The sequence below is a fragment of the Oryzias latipes genome, chromosome 4 (assembly GCF_053564925.1).
Source record: "Oryzias latipes strain Hd-rR chromosome 4, Olatipes_Hd-rR_3.1".
Taxonomy (NCBI): Eukaryota; Metazoa; Chordata; class Actinopteri; order Beloniformes; family Adrianichthyidae; genus Oryzias; species Oryzias latipes.
In genome coordinates, this window is record NC_136240.1 from 27,350,514 (window position 1) to 27,365,515 (window position 15,002).

At 38.0% G+C, this 15,002-nt stretch overlaps 2 protein-coding genes across 5 annotated transcripts in view; one reads left to right on the forward strand and one right to left on the reverse strand.

Moving 5' to 3' along the window:
* Window positions 1-15,002, forward strand: part of LOC105353982 (uncharacterized) — a 64,488-nt gene that overhangs the window by 37,157 nt on the left and 12,329 nt on the right. Inside the window, exons 1-3 of one of the 3 annotated variants that reach the window (XM_078946207.1) lie at window positions 6,299-6,794; window positions 12,641-12,902; window positions 13,823-13,846. The exons of 1 other annotated variant lie outside the window; for it this stretch is intronic. In XM_078946207.1, coding sequence (XP_078802333.1) covers window positions 12,641-12,902; window positions 13,823-13,846 — 286 coding nt within the window. In that variant the 5' untranslated portion in view covers window positions 6,299-6,794. Of the gene's footprint in view, window positions 1-6,298; window positions 6,795-12,640; window positions 12,903-13,822; window positions 13,847-15,002 lie in introns of those variants that run through there. One more of the 3 variants, XM_023954439.2, reaches the window with a different exon arrangement.
* LOC101166864 (uncharacterized) lies at window positions 1,477-5,028 on the reverse strand. 2 transcript variants are annotated; one of them, XM_004068144.4, is made up of 5 exons: window positions 4,874-5,028; window positions 3,074-3,320; window positions 2,929-2,946; window positions 1,956-2,070; window positions 1,477-1,634 (listed from the first exon to the last, which is right to left on the reverse strand). In XM_004068144.4, the coding sequence occupies exons 2-5, from the start codon at window positions 3,318-3,320 to the stop codon at window positions 1,565-1,567; spliced, it is 450 nt and encodes a 149-aa protein (XP_004068192.1). In that variant the 5' UTR covers window positions 4,874-5,028; the 3' UTR covers window positions 1,477-1,564. The 2 variants fall into 2 exon arrangements, with proteins under 2 accessions (XP_004068192.1, XP_020558236.1); XM_020702577.2 differs by having other exon boundaries at window positions 1,956-2,088; window positions 4,874-5,027.

Genomic DNA, 15,002 nt, shown 5'->3' on the forward strand with positions numbered 1-15,002 from the left:
GTTTTCTTTATTCCTTTCTGATCCTTTGGGTTTAATGAGGGTTTTTATAAACTCACATTGCCAGAGAGTCCTTGTTAAAAAAGTATTTGTGCGTTTTTATTTTTCATTAAACATTTGAACATCAGATGTTAAAAAGAGACATTTTCCAATTAAAACCAGCTTTCAGTGAAGAAATAAAGATTTTGATGAATTTCCATTTTTGGAACAATAACGACTGCAACAGTGTAATATCTTCTGATGATAATCAGAAAGTACTTTAGCTTTGTTATTTGATAATCTGCAGTTGGACCAAAAAAAAGTATCAATAACTTTTAGTAACTGGAGTTTGGCAATTATGTAAAGAAAAAAAGTAACGTTTAGTAAAACACAACAAGTGGGGTTTTATTTAAGTATTTGGCTATTGTTGATTGTTAAATTGGCCCCTCAACATGAAACATCTCATTTTCAAAGGATTCCCCTGTTCCAGTTACAACCAAAGATGGTGACGAAAGAGAAACAAAATAACAAAAATCAATACAATTTGGTTTAAAGTTTAACCTATCAGACCAAGATTCACTGAGACAATATTCACCTCTCTCTCAATCTTAATGGAGTAAGGAATCAGTCAATAGGAAACTTATTCATAAAGACAAAGTTGTGCACATCTTTGCAAAAATACGAATATAACATTTAGTTTTACGTTTGACATGTCTGTTTAGAATACGAATCTTGCAAGTCTTGAACACAAAATTTTCCCTATTAGCTGCTAAAAAACTGTGTCACGGGGTCACAGGAATATACATTGAGTCCCAAAACATCAACTCGACTGAGTGAGCATTCGCTTTCAGCCTCATTTATTTTTCATTTAGTTTTTACACCTAATGAACGCAGTGGTACATCTGTTACTCACTTTTGGACTGTTTTCCACCATTTCTGGGTCTGAATCTATCCGCTGGTGCATTAGTTACACGACGCCTGGCACCAGCCGGAGATTCCTGTATCAAAACACACTAAAGCCTTGAAACATTGATTTCTAGGATCCAACAGAAACTAGAACCTGTTTGAACATCTAGGATCCAACAGAAACTAGAACCTGTTTGAACATCTAGGATCCAACAGAAACTAGAACCTGTTTGAACATCTAGGATCCAACAGAAACTAGAACCTGTTTGAACATCTAGGATCCAACCTGCAACAGAAACAGAAATCCAGAAATAAAATCTTCTGTTGTGAGCCATTTTTTTATGGAAGACTGCGCCCCCTCCGGATTTTACAAGAAATATGAGCATTTGCTGCTTTTTGCCTACAAATTTTTATTTCAATCTGCAGTAGAAACCTAAATGTTTCAAGAGTTTTCCTTGGGCTGCTTTCCTTACGGGTCTTTAGAAAGCAGCAGATGCGCTTCACAGGAAGAAAATGCTGATTCGTCAGATCATTAATGAAAATACAGAAGATCCGAAAAACCAGAATAAATAAAAGTCACACAAAGATTAAAGCTGATTGTAAAATATGGAGTTTATTTGTTTATTTTTTATTTTTTTAATTGTAAAATGTCATCAGGCACACTTAACCAGCCCTGCTTGGTTTAACACAGAAAAGGACCATGAGGGGAGTTGGAATTCTCTGCATCATCTTCGTCTTCCTCGGTTTTCCCTCTGTAAACAAAGCAGTTTCCTCAGAGACTCAAGCTGACATTCATGAAGTCCGGAGAATAAAAGAAAAAAAAATCTGAATAGCATGATAAAGACAGCAGAACATCAGCATTTCAAAGTAAAAGCACTCTAAAGTGTCGGACTTTGGAAAACAACAACATATGGAAATAAATCAAAGTTTGGAAAAATAATTGTGATCAAATTTGACAAAAAAATAGTAGATTAATCTAAATACTAATAAATTACAAAGCAAAGAACTTTGAATTTATTTTTGATGTAAACAGTTCAGACAGAGTCTTCCTGTTGTGTTTTACAAAAACACACCTGAATCCCTGGAACATGAGGCAGATCTTATCTCGCTTCCAAATTCCCACACCGATGAAGAGGATGGAGAAGAGGAGGATGAAGACGATCAGTAAAATGATCCATGTTGGATCATCTGCTGAAGGAAGACCAGCTGATTAAAAAAAACATATAAGAATAAAAAATGATTATAAATCACCTGAATCATCTGCAGAATGCTGATGTGTGTTTGATGTTTTTAAAAGGTTCAGAGAAGCTTTTCTATTTTCTGATCTGGTTTTTATTGATCAGACTAAACACCAATCATCCAAAACTTTATTTATAAAGCATGTTTTACACATCAGGTGTCCTAAAAAGAACTTTATTTCCTAAAAAAAAGAAAAGAAAATGAACGCAAATTGGTTTAATTCAGATCATTTTTGGTTTCATGTTTTCCTGTTTTTTGCTTTGAGACGACCTCATCTGTGAGTTGGTGCTGCGTAACTAAAATTAATGGATTAGAGTTTTTCTGTGATTCATGTGTTCTTGGAAACAACCATCAATGAATTCTTCTGTCTTCCTTTCATTGTGAAGCACTTTGGGTCTCTGAAGGTGTTGTAAAGTGCTAAATAAATATAGCTTCGGTCATTCATTCATTCATTCATTTAATTCCAGATTGAAATTGCAGGAATCCTCAATAAATTTACATTTTGGATTCCAAATATATTTATTAGAAAAATTCTCTAATTAGACTAGTAACTTAAACACAATGACATAAACAGTTTTCTGTTTTCCCTCTTTGTGATCGATTGTTTCCTATTTGGTCAAATTAAATGATTCATTTCATCAGTTATTCATTCATTGAAGTTATAAAACACTAACAGATAAGATCAGATCTGACAGTCTCAGTCGTCTCTTACTGTTATTTGCTATCTGGATGTTTTTTCCAATGAACTACTGTATATTCATAGCCTAATGACATTCATGCATAGCAGAAAAGTCAAACGACACTCACCCTTACATGTGGGACAGGCTGCAAAAAAGGAAACATGAAAGTTCAGGTTTATGTTTTCCTTCTTGCTTCCTTTGTTCAAATCAAACAATTCATTTTCTCAGTTATTCTATCATTCAATAAAATCAGAGTCTCAGTCGTCTCTTACTGTTATTTGCTATCTGGATGTTGTTTCCATCTCCTTCCATGACTGGAGTCTCCTCTAGTAAATAGGAGCAAACGGCATAAAGGGAATCCTGAAAGCACACCAAGCATCTGGAAGGAGCAGGTTGAGACACAGAGGAGCAAATAGGAGCAGTTCCGTTCCACAGGTTCTGATTGTCGTTGTCACGGAGATACAGAACATCTGCATTCCTGATGTTTGGATCACAGGCTTTGAAGCAGGAAAACTTCATCTAGAAACACAAAGAACAGAGAAGATCGAACATTACTGACTCTTTCCTGAGAGAAGTGTGAAGAACACAGAGCTGAACAGCAGCCTTGTGGGTTTATAGACGTAATGGACACACATCAAAAACTGGAGAATCTTGGACATGTCATGTCCTAAGTCATGTTGATCTTCCTGTCTTAAGTCAGAAGCTGAGCTGGAGTCTGTTAGGAATCTTTTTTCCTAGTCTGTCTGCATTTGTCTACTGTGCTATGGCGTATTGGGGCTACCATGAAAGATGAAAATAAGAAGAAAGTCATAGAATTGTTAGAAATTGATAGAAATAAAAACATAAACAGATTTTAAATCAATTTAACTTACAATCAAGATGTAACATCAGAACAATTAGGAGTAAATTACAAAATGATAGGATGCAGAAGAAAAATGTGAAGATAATCCACTCCAGTTGGTTTTAACCACGCACAGAGTACACAAGGTACACATCTTGTTATAATAGTAATGCCTTGGATTTCATGCCCTTTTTCCAGACGCTGATGGTAGCTACTGATAGCTGCAGCTGCCCCAGGGCAGACTAAGGTGTGGCATTCATGCTCCTCTGTCAGACTGGTGGGTGCGTGGTTTTCATACCCATTCACACACTCAAGCACCTGAGTCACAGCCATAAAGTTCTGTTTACCTGAAGTGGTGAGTAATTAATCCATTACAGAAAAAGCCATCTCTACTGTTACTTTTACCAAGTTCCCAAACTTCTTATCTGCTCTGTGCAAACATCCAATATCCACAGTTGTTTGGATGGAAAAGTTTTCGTTGATTTTGGAAGAAAAGAAACAGATAAGTTCCCAGAAAGACGAGAAAAAAAGATTTTAACAGCTGATCACCTCAAAAGTAGATAATTCAAAAAGTGCAGACCTTGGACCATAAATGCAGGTTTGCAGCTTGAATTGTGACAAATGCAGAACGGTTGGGGTGATACGGAGGGGGGGCTAACTATGCTTCGTGGCTGTTTGTTGTTCTTTTTTTCTATTTGTCGCCTTTTGTCTTTAGAGGTGTGTTTTTTTAGTCAGTGGTCTGGCTGGCTAGAACTGCAGCAGCTTTATGTGTATTGCTCCTCGACACGGTGATGAGCGCATCACTGTGCAGCCACGAAGGAGCGCGGCGCATGTACGCGCGCCTTCTGACTGGTTCCTTTTTTTTTTCTTTACTCGAGCTTTGCATACCAGGGAAAAAACGGTAAGACTATATGGGAGGCACGCAGTCCATTTCTTTCTTTTCCAGAAACAGTCTTCATCTTCTTTTAACACGTTTCACTGTAAAGTTAAAGTCCTCTTGTCTCTGATGGTAAAGTCTTCTCCAACCTTTATTCCCCCCCCCCCCGACAGAATCCATCTGTCCTGATGTTCTGCCGGTTTTACAACATCGAGAGAGGGATTCATAATCTAACATTTTCCACATCTGAAGAGAACCAGGGAAGGAACTTTTGAAAACTCATACATGAATAACAGAAGTGATCTGGAAGTGGAACACAAAGAACCAGTTGTTATCTGGTAGAAAGGCTCTTACCTTGAGGAAACGCCTGTCCTGATGGGAGCTCTGCGTGCACTAAACGCTGTAAGAGAGTGGAGGCTGCAGCCAGGGGTAGTGGGAGGGTGAGCGCACTATCTCCACCCCCAAGCCTCGTGCGTCCTTATAGGTGACCAATCAGAGAACTGGTTATCTTTTTCCATCTTGAAAGTCCTACTAAATTTAAATAGAGGCTAAATGATTTATAGCAAACAAACATATTTACAAAATGGACAAAATTCACTGTTTTTAAATCCATGAAATAAAAAAATAACTTTCCAATCAAATTAAGGATTTCTGTGATTTAGTTTTTATTCAAGAAATGTTTTGTCAAATGTAATAAAATCCGCCTAGATGTGATTTGAAAACACAATTCCTCCTTTAAAGAGAAATTTCCTATATGTGGAACGACTGAACACCTTGCAGCTGTTTTGTTGAATACAGTATTGAAATGTATTTATCATATAAATTTGTTATAGCTTAAGGATTCTTACATGGTTATTAATACCAGAGGTTCACGAATAATGGCGACGATTTCTGTTTTCATCCAACCAAATTTTGAATGGAGAAGGAATCTCTGATTGAGATCGTTTGAAAAAAAGAAATGTATTCCCTCAGATTTCTGGTAGAAGTTGGAGAGTTTTGTCAACTCCTGCTGTCATTCTCCAGCATCTAATAACACTGACAGAACACAGCTGCTGTAGAGTTTTGGTTTGGTCTTGGTGCTGTGATGATTTCCAAATATTGTTCATGCTGATGAAAGTAACCCTTGCTTTGTTAATCTTCTTCTGTATAAACTTCTTACTTCCACCATCTGACATGATGATGCTTCCCAAGTAGGTAAAGCTTTGTGTGAATGGTGCTGACTTGGGCCTGAATAAACCTTCATGTGTGATATATTTTCCAACTCACATTTAAGGCCCCTTGGCACCAAATCAATCTGGTGTGTTTCTTATTCATTTGTGTGTCCCATTGAATTGTTGTAGCACTCTCACTTTTTCTAAGTAACCAACTTTTTTTTCCCTACATCTGAAGGCACTTGGGCATCTTTGATTGTATAATTCATTGTAGAACTTCAACCTTTACCTCATAGTTTCTGCGAGGGAAGAAGAAAATATAAATTACAATGCATTCTTATAGTGAGTGGATTATGTGTACACAAGACAACAATTCTCACGAGGCCCACTTAAACTGGCTGTGTTGGATGAGTCACCTTCCTTTTGGCAGGAAGCCCAGATGTTTGGTCAGAATGCTGAGCGGGGCCTTTTGGGCACAATTCACCACAATGTAAACAAAGACATGTGCATGACTGAAAAAACTGACTGCTGCTTCTCTCCAATCTGTGGTGTAAATTAATGTGAAATTTACAATCAAGCAGAACTATTTTGTCAGCTGACGGACCGGTTTGTGGCTATACCGGAACTGTTACTGCGCCTGCGTTGTTCGTGCCTGCAGTCGTGTCTGAAGGAGGACGTGTTGTGTTTGCAGGGTCGAGCAGAGACTGCTGCAGGGTTAGTTTAACCCCCGGAGGAGGAACAACTCTGGAAAAAGAAGATGGCTATTTGTCGGAGTGCATTTATGGAGGAATGTTGGAGTCGTTGTTGTGCATTTGGAATTTTACAGATCCAGCTTTTGACGACGAACCTCGACTTCAAAACCGAGAGACACAAACCTGAACCACTGTGGTTGTTTTCTGGATGTTTGGAGTTAATTTGAAGTGTTTTTAAGGTTTTTTTTTAGGGGGGGGGGCTGAGAGCTATTTTTAGTTTCGTTGTCCTCGGATTGACAGGCCTACTTATGCAACCTACTTCCTCCAGTGACGCAGTGAAGCCCCGCCCACTTCACCCCCCTTTTTTTCTCCGGTTCCGTCAACGGTGGATCCCACAAGTGCAGAACGCCCATTGACAAAACCATCATTGAGGTGAGTAAAACCCTTTCAAGATTCAAGGTCGGTTTTATAGTCATTTCACACAGTATTTGCATAGAAATACAGGAGAGACGAGATGTAGTTTCTCGCTAGTAAAGACAGTGCAAAAGAGCGAGCAACAAATAGCATCAACTAGAAAAAAATAACAACAAAATAAAATTTACTTTGGTTTATTTCATGCAGTTTTTAGCAAATGTTTTGTTTTCTGTTGGCTTGATAAAAATTCTCTTCTCAGAGAAAAAAACTTGCGGACTATAGTAAAGGTTTAGCCGGCATGATGCGTTCAGGTGTTTGCAGGACAAAAAGCACAAGTGACACATTTGTTTAAAGTTCGCCGGGCATTTTTTCGTTGTTAATCGCTCTGTTGATATCTGCACAGCTTGGATGCTGCTATTTAGTGTCCGTCGTTATTTATCCTTTTATTTACGTCTGATGTGAAGGACATGAATATTTGGATAAAATCCACTTGTGATCTCGTGACACGCACACGTTTCTTTTTTTTTGTACCAATTTAACACAAAACTACCCAAGTTAATAAAATGTCCACTTTTTGGGGGGCATTTTCAGCTTTCTAATGCTAATATAACAGCATATTTTCATCTTTGTTGTTTAATGTTTAAAAACGGGACGTTTGCGAAAGACAAACACTTAAAGTGTTGCAAATCTGTATTCCGACCATTGGGCTTTATGAAGTCGGGATGACCACATCCTAACTTTGACGTGTTCTCCCTACCATGACAAAGGTGGATTAAGGTGGAAAGATTTCATGTCATCCATGGAAACCAGTGAAGATCACAAATCATTGAAGAAAATAGGTTCAGTGGACTGTCTAGTGCAGTGCTTCTCAAATAGTGGGGCGCCCTAGGGGCCCCCCTAGGGGGGGCGCGAAGCATTGCCAGGGGGGGGCGCGCGGTGGTGGTGGTTTTAAGGCCTGTTCACACCGGGACGAATTTCGCCAGCGATTTTCGCCGACTTTTAACGCCTCGTGACTAAACAAAGGGCACCAATGTGAGTGTGCACACCGACGCAAAAAAACGCCACGCGTCAAAGCGTCACTTTTTAAAAAAACGCCTCCGGTTCGTTTTTTTAGTTTGACGCGTCGCGTCGAAATCTATTCGACCAATGAGAATGGCGCTTTTGCACACATGTCTGGAGCCTCTGAAGTTACAGTAAAACACAACTTGGGGGCGCTCAAACACAAAACTGCCTTTCTGAGCACACATACCAGCGAAGAAGATAGACGCCGAGTTGCATCTACACAGCCGCGAAGAAATAATGACAAACATTCTAAAATATCCCCGAACCAACCACCAGTTGGAGCAGCTGGTGCTTGAAATTTTCATGTTTTCTTTGTATGATTCTGACAATCGCGTAAATACTTGCTCTTTTCTTCTGAGTGAAAAGTGACTTTAAGAAGCGTAAAGTTGCGCAGCGCCACCTTGTGTACAGGAGTATTTCTGTTTACATTAAGCGCCATCTAATGTCAGGGAATGAAATTGCATGTTCGCTCGGTTCATCGTCAGCGAAAATCGCCTGGGTGTGAACACAAAAAACGTGGCGAAAAACGCTGGCGAATAACGCCTGGCGAATATTCGTCCTGGTGTGTACGGGCCTTTAGGCACAGGTAAAACGGGCAATTGTCCGGTGCGCAAATCTAACCAGGGGGCGGTGGTGACAGCGGCTCAGTGCTTGGAAAAATATCTGGTCCACTATTCGGTTCCTTTTGTCTGTTCCATCACAGTTTGTAACAGCCTCAAACCTTTTAACCTTTGAAACCCGTCCCTGCAGCTGCTCCCGTCTACTGTCACACGCGGGTGCGTGAGTGAGAACGAAAGGGGAGGGGTGGGAGATAAAACCCAAAATTACATTTTGGGTTTTATCTTTTGGTTGCAAAATATGGGTTTTGGTTATCAGTTTATGCATGTTGATGCTCGGTTTTGCGGTTTTGATGCGTAAAACACTCGCCGCTGATTTGCGGTCCTCAAACGTCTCTGAGCTCCTTATTTTACATGAACCTCTGTTTTCACGCACACTGGCCAATCTGTTTTGATTAACTCAATTGAATGACATTTCGACTTTTTTACCCTCAAAACTTTATTCCGACTTCAATCTCGCCAAGTGAGTGGACTTTTTTTTTTCTCACCGTCGCCTTAAAGCTCCGTCTTAAATGACTCATACGAGAAGTCTCTTTAGGTTTTTGAGTTTTTTCCTTCTAATCCAGTTTTGGAGATTTCCAGGAGGCTAGCCTAGTAGACACCACTGGTTGTTCTCTCTGATCAACTTCCTAGGTTAAATACCCTGCATTCTGGATCAATGTTTCCCTTTCCTAACCTTTTTGTCATTCTTCCATTTTGATGGGAGGCGGGGTCAAGTTCTCTCACCTTGAGTTTGGGGACTTACAGGCTAAACCAGTTTATTTAAGGTCAAGGTGCAATTCTTCTTTGAGGAAAATCCTGCAGCACACCAGCAACCAAAAGTTAAAAAAAAAAGGTAAACTCTGTAGTCTGTATTGATCTAGTCTCTCCATGATCGCGTGTGCATTTTTTGTAATTGAGGAACAACAAGTTTGAAGCTGTTTTTCCTAAAAGTTATGATAGTTTTCAATAATAGTTTTCAGCTAAATTTGTTGAAAGTTTGCCCAGATTGAAGTTTTTCCTTCCAGTTTATTAAATGGCAGTTTCATGTAAACCTCACAAAAACAATAAAGTGAAAATTCTTTCTAAACTGTAATTTATTGTTTCATTTTTTATATTTGCGCAAGAGAAAACTGTAATTTCTGAACAAATATATAATCACAGCATGTTTGATAAATACATAATATAAAAGTTGCTCCTTAACATTTGTCCAAAAGTGTGTTTAGAAACCTGCCGCTCCTGCCGCGTGTGGGAGGAGCTACCATCAGAAGTTGTTCTCGCCATCCTATGAAAGACGCAGAAGGGGCTGGGAGATCCGGTTCATTTATTTTGAAGAGCTCCACCACAGTTTTTTTGGGCTGTCCATCTCACACAGAACAGTGGTTGCCGCGGCACACTGGTTGAAAAACACTGAGCTAGAACATTCATAACAGCAATGTTACAAAAATATGAACTCAACAGAGATGTTTTTAATAAAAAAAAAAACAAAAATGCTTTCTTTGCTCTATTGGACAACCTCTTCTGGTCGTGGACAGTCTTCCACTTCACAATCAGATCTCTGGAAAACCAAATATGACATGATTAAATCAACATTTGTTAACTGATTGAAGTTTTAAGTTTTCAACTTAAAATTTTACCTAAATCTTCTTTGACTCTTCTTTTTCTGGCATGTGCCTGACTCAGTCCACCCTTGAATCTATCACCACACAATAAAAATGAAGAAATTATTTTGAGTTGATGCTATTTTTAAGGCAATGCAACATGTAGGAATGAAAAAGCCTCACAACATCAGCATGAAATGTGTCTTTGAATAAGCACACAAAGTGTTAATGTAATTCTAAAGCTAACTTCAGAGACGCTAATAGATAAAACTATAAACTGAAGGTGAATTAAAGAAATGTCCTTTTGTTTAGAAGATACAACAGAAGTTATCAACGTCAAAATCAGTAGAACACACAAACACTGGAAACAGTTTGCTGTGGTGAACAGAACAAGTCCAGACTAGTTCAGGTGGTGAACATGGCTGACAATTTAGTTTGAATCAATCTATGCAAAATGAAAAATGCTGCAGTTCAATAAAATCATTTTTTTTGTTTGAGAGAATTTAAGAAAAACCTGTTTCAGAAGTGAATTCACTTCAGCAGATAGTGTGAACAAAACCCCGTCAAGACTGATAACATTGTGGTTCGACTTTTTGTAAAAGTTCCTCTTTTTTTGTTTTTGTTTTAAAACCTCTAAGGCACTTGAAATTAAACCTGTTTTAATTTATGAAAAAAAAATAATGGATCCCCTGTGTTAACAGTGTTAAAGCTGGGTTTAAAAAACAATCAATGTCAAATTGATCTTTACTTAAAAAGTCAATATCTATTATCAGATCAATAAATCAATTTTCCTTTAAAGTCATTTTAATGTTTTTGAGGCAAAAGTTCTTTCTATTAGTTTTTAAAGTAAAAAAAATGATTTGATTGTAGGGGTGGGATTATCTAACTTTGCTTCTTCCCACTCCTTTTCAAGCAATAAATCAAGCTCTACTTATACTTTAGTTAATGATCACTGTATTTAATTAAGCAAATATGATTTAAGTGACTTTTTAGTTTTGTTTTATTTTCTGTCTTTTTAATTAATCTACACATTTAATCATTTCTGTAATGAGTTTGATAAATATGTGTAAATTCGTTATTGCTTTGACTACAATGCTTGAAATAAATCAAAAATCAAATCAAAAATCAAATCAAATCAATTTTAAATAATAAAAGCTCCACTTTTGTAGAGTTATATCAGTAGTTATGAGAAAATGTTTCATCATTACCAAAACAAATGAACATAAATGTGTATCTTTTATAAGCAAAAAAAACACTATTCCAGATTCAAATGAATTTACAGGAAACATTTTCTTGCTTACGAGAACTTGATAGTGCAAATATATTTAAAAAAATGTTTTTATTTTTACAGGTGCACAAATTTGAATGGAATATTAACATCATGGTAGAACTGCAAAACCATATTGAAAGGAATAAAACTCCACAAAATCCATAATAAACTCCAAAGAGTACTATCATTTATCAGTTAAATTGAAGTACTGCTTTCTGCTCTGCATGATGGACGCTGGTATATTTGGTTGTTTGGCCTCTATAGTGGGATATATTGAGGAAATGTTTCTCCTTTTTTCTTTTCACACGCAATATTAAATGAACAGGACCTAAGTTAACTTTCTTGTTGGAGTTAAAGGCTTCATGTTTCAAGTAAAACTACTGGCTACTGTCAAATCCAAGAAGAAGGTCCTTCTAACATTCAGCTCTGCAGCATTTACAGCAGTTAATCTAGACTCATTCTCTGGACAGGAAGTTGAGAAATTTGATGAGTCACCCTTTCTCTGCCCGAGAGATTTAGTTGTTTTATGATAGCAGAAAGACCAGAGGCTAAACTGCTTGAAAGAAACTTTAAAGGGTAGATTAGGAGAACAAACCAGACAGTAATTACAAGTACAGCCAAAAAACTGTCACTTTGTCAGAATGTGGGTGGTATGAGGTGATAATTACACACTTTGTGTTTGACAGCTGTGTGCACCTAGAAATCATGACAGTGATCTTGATTTGATTTGATTTATTGATTTATTTCAAGCATTGTAGTCAAAGCAAAAAAGAATTTACACATATTTATCAAACTCACTACAGTAAGATGAAATGCATAGATTAAAAAGACAGAAAACAAAACAAAACAAAAAGTCACTTAAATCACGTTTGCTTAATTAAATACAGTGATCATTAACTAAAGTATAAGTAGAGCTTGATTTATTGCTTGAAAATGAGGGGGAAGAAGCAAACTTTTATAATCCCATCCCTACTGAGTTCATTCATTTGATAGTTTTACAGTTTTTGAAATCCGGTTCTGATCTTCACATTGATTCAAGGATTTCAGGCCTCTGAGCTGATAAACAGTCACTAAAGTGACTCAAGAATCAGATGAGAAAAAAGAAAACGGGGGAACATAGAAGAAACAGTAAACAGCAAATAAAGTAAAACATTAACAACAATTAACTCTTTAAATAGTGCGTTTCTGTGGAGTCTTGACAGTCTGATTCTGTTGAATTTTCATGAACGTTGTCATATTGTTCTCCCTAGTATAAAGCTTCATTCATACAGTAGAAGTGTGAGTGTTCAGCCACACCTGAGGATCCTTTTGTGCTCACGGCTGCTCTGTCCACAGATGGATATTTCCTGTTTCACCTCTGCTGACTCTGCAGCTAGAAACGCCACCAGGCTGTATAATGGAGACGTGGACACAGGAGACTTCTGGTTCAGAGATGATCTCAGTGCTCCTCTTCCTGCCTACTCCTCTGTTTCCTATGCCACCACCCAGTGCACGGTCTGCGTGGACCAGCTAGTCCATGCTGTGTGCCGCAACCTGTCTGCAGGGGTGAGGATGGTGATGGAGGGGGTGGGAGTCAACGTCCCCATCAGTGAGGACGGTAAGAACCTGTAATTCTTCCCTGAAGATCAGTCCATCTGTTTGTCAGCAGTTTCAGAAAGAGCAGAGACGTTTTCCTGTCTACAGGGTTAGAAACTCATGTTAGTCACAAAAATGTTTCTTTGTCAAAAGTGATGGAAAGTGTGTTGTAGTTGTGTTGTAGTTCCTGCTTTGAACCTGGCCTGAGGCAAGTTTCCCGCACATTTCCAGGTCGTGACATGTTTGGTTGGAGAAATCAAAAAAACATTCTTCAGGTTTTTTAGGGTAGGGACTCAAATGGATTTCCAAAAATAACAACATGTTGAAATGTCATAAGGTCTCCATGAAACATCCCCTCTGCCAGCTAAATGTTTGAGATGTTTGGACTGGAGAGGAAGTGACACTGGGAACACTTATAAGGAGTGTCGAATGTTCTCATGTTTAAGCAAACAAGAGAGTGATTAGGGCGTTAGCTGCAGGTACTGAAGCTTTAAGTAAGCTTAACCAGATTCCAGAGAATCAGTTCTGTAAACAGCTGAAGGGAATAGAAAGGATTGTGTAGCTTTAGGTGTTTTGTGTTAGTTTCTGCTTTTGCTGCTGCCTGGATCAAATAAAAACAACATTCTAACCTCAGAGCTGATATTTGTTCAGTTAAATCAATGCCTTTCATATTATTAAAAGCATTAGAAATATCATTCTTTAAAAAGAAACTTCACTTTCTGTCTTGAAAACTGTTCTCCTTTTTTCCATTTTTATCACTGACTCATCCATCCTCCTAGACGGTAACATTTTACTCTACGCTGTGTGTATTCTGACTGTTTATGAACACAGAAGAAAGTTCTGCTGATCTGCAAACAGGAAGCAGCTTTTTCTGGATCAGTCTTGGTTCTGCTGCACTGTGGTTCTGCGTTTGTTTTCATCTGCTTCTGTTCTGTCTTTCAGGTTGTCCACAAATCCCTCCTGTAGGTAAGTGTCCTCCTCTTTTGTGGATTTTGGAGACTGTAATAGTGAAATATCAGAGCCTCACTAAAAAACAAAAACAAACATAAAGTGTTTTTACATCCTCATTTGTAGACAGAAAATTTCCTTAATTATTTGCCCCAGAAGTGGCTTCAGAGGCATTAAAGTCAAAGTTCAAACATGTCTTTTTATTTTTCTGTTGAGAAAAATGTAACTGGTTGTTAATTTGGTTTGTGAAAAATACCAGCAGCTTTGCAAATATTATCAGGAAAAAGGTTTTACTTCCTCTTTTTGTTTTTTCTTTGGTGAAAGCAGCTTTTTGCTGCATTTCAATTTCTCCACACTTAAAAAGACATCAGGTCATCTCAGAAATGATCATTTTGGATCATCGGTCACCATGAGGTGATGGTTGGAAGGAGGAATGTCAGTAATCAGTAAAAAAAATTAAAAAAAAAATCTGAGTATATGAAGAAAAGTGATGGAGAAATTGATTAAAAAAACTTCCTTTCAAATGAATATTCTAAACCAGACATGCATCATTCAGATGGATGTGGCTGATTAGAAACTGTAAGTTTCAAAATAAATTTCACTAATTAGAAAAAAAAAAGTCAATAATTTGGTCAAAAACCACAATATTTATTCGTTGAGGTCCTGGTCTGTTTCTTGTTGGTCGTTGATGCGTCTATAAACTGGTGGTTTACAGACCACAGTCACCGCTGCTGGAGATCGTCAGGTGCACCATGGGAAGTGATCCAATAGACCTTTTTCGCAAAAACCGGAAACACGTCAGCAACGTGTAAACCTAGTTCCGGTTTGTGCTTCGCTGGCGGAGAATGGCAGAGCCTAGAGTGTTTTCGAAGAGCCTGAGTTGTGTTCCGAAGTTCATCAGCGCCGATGCGATGAAGGGTGTGAAGATGCATTCGTCCACTAAAGGAAACAAATTGGACAAGGGATATAAATTCGTCCATGAAGAGTTTATCCACCATTACCAAGGTAAGCTTCAGCTAGCTTAGCCATAGCCGCATCACCGGTAACTCTGTGTGTTTGTTTACGTCAACTGTAAATCCTGGTGTTATTTGTAATATAAGGTATAACACATCGCAGTTAATATGTTGTGTGTGTGTTTAAGTGAAAAGGCATGAGATTAACATAACACCCAAAA

Excerpts from the sequence above, each read along its gene's own strand:
- LOC101166864 (XM_020702577.2), bottom strand. The coding sequence starts at position 3,320 with ATGAAGTTTTCCTGCTTCAAAGCCTGTGATCCAAACATCAGGAATGCA. Across the intron at positions 1,635-1,955 it reads CTCATGTTCCAGGGATTCAG|AGGGAAAACCGAGGAAGACG; the intron begins GTGTGTTTTTGT and ends CTTTGTTTACAG.